A 9,064-nucleotide genomic window follows, 5' to 3' on the forward strand; every position below is an offset into this window, starting at 1 on the left:
TCAGTTAGGCTTAAACTCAATGCCTCCTTTAAGTGACATCAAGTTAATTACCATTTTAACATACTCTTGCTGGTAATCGGACAAGGATAATGGTATAGACACAAAAATATGTCAATTCTGGTGTTCGGGTCAAGCTTGGTGAAGTCGGTTCGAGTCGGTCTATTTTTATATCTAATTCATACTAAATTATTGTGTCCAAACATGTCTAAAACTGAATTTATTTTTTTTATTCAGGTTGGGTCAATTGAGTAGGTTTTTGACACATCTAGATACACTTACCTCGTTCACTTTACAGTTGGACACTTCATGTGTTCATGACATACTATAACTCTATAAGACCCAAGAAGAGATTGATGGCAAGGAAGCAACACAAATGAGTGTAATATAATCAGCTTACCTGAGAAGGAGAGTGAGGGATATCTCAAGTGGTTAGAGCTTCCCTCTCGGTTCTAGGAAATCCTGTGATCGATTCTCACCCCTGCCCTTGTCGCTCTCTAAACACAAAAAAATAAAAAGCTTACCTGAGATGGATCAAGGAATGATATAGATCCACGGTTATGTTGGAGATAGTGAAAAAAAAAAATTACATCAAATGAAGATATTTACTTCCTCTGTTTTTTTTAGTTGACACCTTTATATTATCACGCTTGCCAACGTATATTTATAACGATTAATATCTCTAAATATACATTGAGACGATTCAAACAAAATCCCACATGAATATGTTTTATCGTATCTATAAACCACAAAAGCGACTCAAAGCGTGTTGTGTGAATAGTGTAAAAGTCAAACGGTATTAACTAAAAAAATGGAGAAAGTATTAGGTTTTGGTCTCTACACCTTTTTTTTAAAAAAAAAACAAGAAAATACAAATTTTTCAACATGGGAAACATTGGAAGCATATCAAAGGGGCAAGCTTGTTTTTCATGTAAAAAAGATGAGTTATTCATGTCATTTAATTTCATTAATTCAGTATAAGATGGTAAATTATATTGACTCTATCAGCTACAGTATTGGGATATTGATGAAGCTCTCAATTTTGCAATAATGGGGGTCAAGGAAATCAATGAAGAAGGAAAACTCACAAGCAAATGACAAACATTTATCATTTGGGGTTAATTATTGTCAGTGTAGAAAAAAAAATCTCAATATGAGGAATCAAACAGCCCCAATTCAAGAAAAACTCAAAATTTTGGGATCTGCAAAATATTGGGATATTGATGAAGTAAAAAAAAATTTCAATTTTGCAATAATGGGGGTTGAGGAAATCAATGCAGAAGGAAAACTCAAAAAAAAAAAAATGACAAACACTTCTCATTTGGGTTTAATCATTGTTTATGGAGAAACAAAAAAATATTTCACAATATGAGGAACCAAGCAGCCGCGGTTCAAGAAAAAACAACATGAGAAACAAATTCTATTTCTCCGGGGGATATTAAAGTCTTTTTGCACATGCCACTTGTGATGAAATCGTCATTTACATATTATTGGCTTGAAAAGCGTTAAGTGGGTGTTACCTCTCTCATTAGTCGATCGTCAACAACGAAGCTTGAATTCTTCAACAATGAAAGTTGAGGAAATTAATGGAGGAGGACATGCAAACACCTACCATTTTGGGGCTAAGGCTCATTTGTGGTCATGGATGGGTTTCATATCATGGGTTGTGTCGTTGGTGAATGGTGGCTAAGTTGCACGAGAAAAAACATTCTTTGTTGTAGTTCTTGGTTGCTAACTTGCTATGGTAGTGGTGGTCACCAACGACATTTTACGTTAGTAGGTTACTAAGGTGGTGGACGTGTGGTTACATCACTTACATGATGTAGGAGAGAGAAAGCTAATTTAGAATAAAGTGGAATAATTAAGGGTATTGTTATCCTTTTACTAGTTTTGTCGACGGTTCAATCAATTTAATGGGCGGTATTTCGTGATTCACATTTACCATAATTACCAATTACACATTTTAACATGATTTATACATCTTTCAACTTTTGAGATTGCTAGATATGCTACCACCTTCTATAGGTCAATAGGTGGTTTGCTAATCACACATTTAAATACCATACCAAGTCATACAACTCATTCTAGTGAACTTAAAATTTTAAAAACAAGCAACAAAAAAATGCATTGCTCAAGCAAACTCCCACAGCATCATCCACATCCATGGACACAACATCATCTCTCCTCTCGTTCATCTCTTCTCTCTTTCCCCACTTCCTCCTTCACTCTTCTTCTTCCTTCTAACTCACCTCTTACACTTCACTGCACTAACACTACCAAAGTTCTTGCCATGGCCAAACGAAGCTTCTCCACCAAACAAAACGACTTCGCTTCAAGTATGCCTCATTTTCCCACTTCAATTCATTCTTCTATTTCTTAATTTTTGTGGGTTTCTTCCTTTTTTTTGGGGTAATTTATTTGTTAATTTTTGTGGGTTTTCTTTGGGTAATTTATTTATTTGTAAATTTTTGTGGGTTTTGATTTTTTGAATATAGGTGTTGATTTGCAGTTTGAGTCACCACTGAAAATTGTTGAATATCCAGACCCAAAGCTTAGAGCCAAGAACAAGCCAATTGATAAGTTTGATGATAATTTGACGAAATTGGTTGATGAAATGTTTGATGTTATGTACAAGTAAGTTTTTTTTGGGACAATTTGTTATGTATTTATATCGTAGTTAAATACTTAAATTATGATATTGTCTATATGATTGCAGGATGAATTGGCATATTAATTTGATTATTTTGCTTAATTGTTTGTATTAATTGTTCTTCCTGTTTAATTTTGATATCAATTACTCTCTTGATGAATATTAAGTAGTCTATAGTAAATTTCTATTTAGATGGTATAATTTAGAAGATTAGAATTAAGATAATTGTAATTGCAAGAGTGATTGGTGAAAATCAAGGGTGAAGTGTGTATCTATAATCTAGAGGTAAATGTCGTTCTATAGTCTTAAGAAGGGTGTCCTCTAAGTTTTCTAACGGGTTTTCAAATATGAAATGTGTTCAATATGGATAAATGCTATCTTCATTAATTTTTAGTGCAATAAAGTATTAGTATTCCTAGTATTGGAGGATTTGGAGGTTATACCTTTTGTCTCGGAGCTTCATTTGGAATTGTTTTAGAAAAACAAAACTGATGCATTGGGGTTTGGTGCTCCCTTGGTGAGGAGGAAAGACTTTAAATTTTTTTGCTGCTTGGATTTAGGGATTAAATTGAGGATATTGGTGCGTTTCAAGAAGAGATGGCTTACATTTGTGTTGTCTGTTGCTCTTTCGAGTGACTTAACAAATGACATGACCAACTTATGTCTTATGACCGTAGACCACTATACCACAAGTCCCCAAGGTTATGTTGGGTGGGATGATGACCTCAAGGATCATTGGTTATAATCTATAATTACAGAGGTTGATTTGTGCAAATATACTCAATCAAAAATGTGTAGTAATCTCAATAGGGAGCCTCACAATGACTAGGGGCACATATCCCTCTGTAGGTTTTTGCAAGCTCAAAACATGAACGATGGGGATTCATTTTGTGATGGTATAAGCTGTTACAGGCTTTTTACCTTTGTAATGTCTTATCTTAAACTGAAATACTAAAGCAAAGGGAGGATCATTTGAGGGGTGGAGGTGGGAAGTGGTGAAATTTTTTTATTTATATTTTATAGATGGAATATTGGAATTATAGTTTTATGGCTAATAGTGAAATGCTATTTCTGTATTTTGACTTGTGATATTACTTACAAAATATTTCTGTTAGGTGGTGAGTAATAATTTTTCTAGATTATGACTTTTATTTACAGGGTTGTGAACTTGTGAACAATACTTGTTGGCTTCCTTTTCCGCAGAACTGATGGGATTGGACTCTCAGCTCCTCAAGTAGGCATTAACGTCCAGCTTATGGTGTTTAACCCTGTTGGTGAGCGTGGTGAGGGAGAAGAAATTGTTCTTGTAAATCCAAGTGTGAGCCAGTACTCGCTAAAGAAAACACTTTTTAATGAGGGCTGTCTATCATTTCCTGGATTATATGCTGATGTACAGGTACTTTTATTCTACCCAGATGATGAAAGCTCTCATGCAACATGATAGTTGATGCATTTGTGACTTACATTATTTTCAGTGAAAGATGTAGCGAGTGTTGTTCAATTAACTGATTACAATTGACTGTGAGGTCATGTCTAGTTGTTTATCGCTTTCAAGCTCCTTTAATATATGTTGAAAAATTAAAAGAAGTTTTATGGAGTTTAATTTTTTGCGGCTGGAATGCTAGGCTGGCTTGAACAATTGTGGTGTGAAAAGTTTTACGATAGTAATTAGTAAATATTGTTTCTTCTTTGTCATACCACATACTATGTTTTTTCATCAATAATTTACCATGATATATAAACTGAATGGGTGGTGTGTAGTGTAGGCACTAATATGAATGTGCAAAACTATGCTAAATAACATTGAGCTTGTTAATACGCTTCTTCCGCATCTCTCTCTCTTTCTACTATCTAGGTAAAGGTGGGTCCTAGCGCATCCCATGCCGAGTTTTTGGTCTTGGGCTACCCATAGGCTCCCACAATTATAAAGCTCTTCCAACCATGAGAATATGAGCAGCTAAACTCATGTTTGGTCCAGAGGGTTGGAGCGTTTGAGTGTGGCTGCTTGACTTCTGTGGCTTGATATGCTTGTTAGAAACTAGGACATGTGTTAGTAATCTTGCAGGAAACTGAATTTTCTAAGGCATGAGTTAATTAGGTAGCAATTACTGAACAGAATATATGGGAAAAACTAAGGCTTTAGTGAAGTTTCTCTGCTGAAGGTAATCTCAACTATAGTTAGTGAGCTTGGGTACTAATTAAAGAGGTAATATTAATCTAACATCTGTCTGAACTCTGGAAATGTGCCAATATGCAGTGGAGCAATGAATATTGGCTTGTTCAAATTGTTATGCACCATAATATTGGATATGGTTACTTCTGGAGCTATATGCAGTGTAGCAATGAATATTGGCTTGTTCAAATTGTTATGCACCATAATTCATGTGCAGTGCATGTAGCCCTTTTTTGTGCTGGATAGCTGTTATCTACAAGTTCTGTAGAATTAACATTATAAACTGTCTTGGAATTACATATCCATTGCTCAAAAACACATTTTCTATGCTGGGTTAAGATTGTGGTGGTTGGGCATTGTAAATGGAAGGGATGGGCTGTCAAACATATAGCTTGAATCTTCTAGTTCTCACTCTATAGCCATCTGCTCATTTGATGAATTTTAAAACTGATGCCAAACATGTTTTTTCTTAGTTTTCACCATCAATGAATATTTTCGTTTGTCTCCAATATGCTTTCTGTTTCCTCTTCTTATTGATCAAGTTGCATGAGGGAGACACTTAAGACATGGTTCACAGTTTTTGTCCCTTATCCTTCTCGAGTTATATACATCTTTAGCAGATCAATAGAAATTAAATTCACTTCAACCAAGAGAGAAATTTTGTAAACTAAGATTAATTCCCTATTACTGAGGTTCTTTTGACTGTCATTGAACACAACAATGATATAACTTTACTGATGCACTATTTGTATCTCCATAGGAATATAGGATAACCATTAACCTGAGCTTAAACTAGCACGATTATTTGTTCTTTTTACACTAACGTATGTCCCTATAGTAATAGTGTAAGTGTAATATACCACATATTTATTTAGCCTCTCCAGTAATGACATTATCCAATTCTTCTTTATTTTCTGGTTGGGTTGTGCAAACTGCAAAGTCATAAATGCTAGACTCCTTGGTGAAGCAACCAGATTGACCACTGAATGAAATACATCTGTCTTTACATGCTTTCAGCTGTAGTACTTCGGTTGTTTTTTCTGTTTAACTTTGTTGAGGTTGGTCTCACATGCTAATGTCTATGATCTTTGTTGCAGAGACCAGAATCTGTAAAGATTAATGCCCAGGATATTAGTGGTTCAAGATTCACAGTTACTTTATCCAGCCTTCCTGCTCGCGTATTCCAACATGAGTTTGACCATTTGCAGGTAGGCCACGATATCTGTTACTGCTCTTTTTTTATTTTTATTTTTTTAACTATTTTCTTTTTTGAGGGTTGGAGGGTGGGTGGGTGGGTTGCTGCTGGATTGACCAAAGTAAATCTTCTAACTTACGAAGCTATGTAATATTATTAAAAATCAAAATAAAACTCGTCTAGGAATTTGGATTAGTAATCATGGCGTCTATTAAAGTGAATGAGCATATTATGTCAAGTATGATTTTGTAGAACAAGAGTCCCATACTCCCATGCCCTGTTGTTAATTTGTCATGTACTCCCTCCGTCCCTAAATTAGTGGCCTATTTATAAAATTTATTACTCACATAATAAAGAGAAATGGGTCTCTAATAAAAGGACGGAGGGAGTATTGTTTATCATGATGGAAATCTTTTAATTTTCCGATTTGTAGCTTATTTATTTTTTTTTATTTTTGATGTAAAACTTGTCACAGAGTCTCAAAGTTGTGTCACTCATCTGAAGCAATAAGCATCTGTGAAATTGTTTAATCTTTAAATTGTTTGTTCTTTGATATTAATCTATTTTTTGTCAATATTGACGTCCAAGTCTCTCTATATCGTACAAATCCTTATGACGATTCATGTTAGCCGGCCCTAAAAAATTTAGGGACTAAGGCTTTGTTGTTGTTGTATTGACGTCCAAGTTTCTAAATTCATCATACTTCGAACAACATCACATAATTGAATCCTCTTCTTTTTAATACTTCTATTAATATTCAAGCTACTCTTTTCATATTATCCTCTGTTATATACTTATATGCTTTTCACCATGCAAATCCTGACAAGCTTATAAAAGCTATGGACCATCATGTTATTTTCTGGAAATTCATTCCCTGATCTTAATCTCACCCCATTCCATTCACTTCATACCTTGAGCGCTCACCACCACTGGCTTCTCTGTTTGTGCTGCTAACCTTGTGAGCAGCTTGATAACCCTTTTTTTTTCCTCTGATATATATTTTCAACATCAATATTCATGCTTTCACTCTAATGCCTTTTGAGTATTTTGTTTGTCTTGGTTGATATGATCCACTATCTTTTTTTTTTTTTTTTTTTTTTTTCTCTACTAACTTTTTAACTTTGTCATTGGATATAGACAAAACTCTCAAAATTATCCCTACTGCTTCTTTTATCACATTTTTGAATCAAAAATTTGTTTGGCTGTATACCTTAAAGTTGGTATATGACTATTGAAGATGTCTTTACTTTTGCAATTTTTCTAGAATAAGAGGATGTATGAGTTTTCATTTTGTTTTGAAATGCTAGTGTATCCTCTATAGCTTACATCTTACATTCTTTCTCACAAATTTTCAGGGCATCCTCTTCTTTGAGAGAATGACAGATGAAGAACTTGACACCATACGTGATGGGTTACAGGTAACATGGTTATCAGAGGCTTTTCAAATGATTGAATTGGAGTAATTTGGTTTTCCTTCATTTTGGTGGACTTGTAGAGTTCTATTTAAAAAAGAAAAAAGAAAAAAGAAAGAAAATTTTTCATTAAGCCTTAGCTTATAGATGAGTTTAGTAGTGAAATGAACCCAATAAGTTGTCTAGGAATATTCTGTAGATATTTCATCTCATTACAGTTTAGCCTTAGCACTGGATTGCTGAAAGAAGGGATTTACATGTTTTGCTTGTTCATCATTATTTAACTTTAACATTCAGGAGTTACAGTATATATTTGAGAGTTGATAATTGATGCTTGCCAGTATCATGAATGATGAACTGTAACAGGTAATAAAATCCATTTCAAGTATGATATAATAAAAGGATTATGGACTAAAAAAACTTTGGGACTACTAGAAGTGGCACTGGTTTTTCAGGTTTATTCTCCTGATGTTGTGCAGGGTGCAGCTCATATAATGATAAAAAGTCATTTATTTATCTCAAGTATCATGTTGTTAAGTAGAGTAGATTTTTGTGGGATTTTGTTTGCTTATGTATTCAACTTCCAACATTTATCATTGTTATAAATTATATGTTGATGCTCTTTCAAAAAAAAAAAAAATTATATGTTGATGCAATTTTGTTGCAATATTTTGGAAAAATAAGGTAAGCATAGAACCTTTTGTGAATTTAAATTATGAGTTTAGCTTTAGGAGATAAAGCAACTTACACGAGAAGTTATATCACATATACACATATTACTCCGTAACCTATATTTTGTGCAAATTAGCATAAGGTCCAATATTTGTTTTTAAAAAAGAAATACTTGTATTAAAGAGAATTACCTTTTTAACTTTCTCCGTGTGCAACTCAAAACAGGCATTGGAGTTAAAGTATGAGAAAAGCACTGGATTGTCAAGACCCGAGAGCATTGAAACTCGAAAAAGAAGGAAAACTGGTGTTGGTTTTGGAAAATCTTAATCAAGAATTACTACGACATTACCCATGAAAGGCTAAATTCCTTCAGACTTCAAAGGTTGATCATCCCGGCCATACGACCCAGATTTCTTGTTCTTTTGAACCGCCTGATGTGGTTAACGAACTATGCCACATTGTAATGTATAATTGGCCAAGTTAGTTAGAATAACTGGATTCTGTTAGGAATTAGTTAGCATTTTCTGTTAAGCTGTACTTTTTTAGCTATAATACATCGTTGTACAACAATTGTATTCATTCAGAAAATTAATAAAATTCCTCTTCCTTCTCTCTATCACATTCTATCTCTTTCTCTCTCTTCTTCTTCTATTTCTCTATTCTTCTATATTTTATCATCTTCTTGATCAATTCCATTTTCTCAAGAACAGTGGAATGCAGAACTTTCTAAGAAAATGGATGTCAAATTTGGGAAAATTGATGAAAAATTTGATGAACTGATCAAATTGTTGCAAAACAAGAACAATGCACAATGTCTCAGGTCAAGGGAAAGTCCCAGTGCAAGAATTCAATACCAACCCCAGTTTCCGATATAAGCAATTCCAGCAGTCTTTTAGGTGTGAATCCTAAAATTGAGTTTCCTAAATTTGATGGTAGTCATCAATATGGGTTAAGAAGTGTTTCAA

The 9,064-nt window shown here is 34.0% G+C and overlaps 1 protein-coding gene across 1 annotated transcript; it reads left to right on the plus strand.

Moving 5' to 3' along the window:
- Window positions 1-2,071: 2,071 nt before the first annotated feature.
- On the plus strand, window positions 2,072-8,718 carry LOC145576347 (peptide deformylase 1B, chloroplastic/mitochondrial-like). Its single transcript, XM_081634117.1, has 6 exons — window positions 2,072-2,333; window positions 2,493-2,631; window positions 3,851-4,043; window positions 5,918-6,028; window positions 7,371-7,433; window positions 8,325-8,718. Exons 1-6 carry the CDS (start codon window positions 2,120-2,122, stop codon window positions 8,424-8,426), a joined length of 822 nt encoding a protein of 273 aa, XP_081490243.1. The 5' UTR covers window positions 2,072-2,119; the 3' UTR covers window positions 8,427-8,718.
- Window positions 8,719-9,064: the final 346 nt, after the last annotated feature.

The sequence above is a fragment of the Chenopodium album genome, chromosome 13, assembly GCF_948465745.1.
Source record: "Chenopodium album chromosome 13, dcCheAlbu1.1, whole genome shotgun sequence".
Lineage (NCBI taxonomy): Eukaryota > Viridiplantae > Streptophyta > Magnoliopsida > Caryophyllales > Amaranthaceae > Chenopodium > Chenopodium album.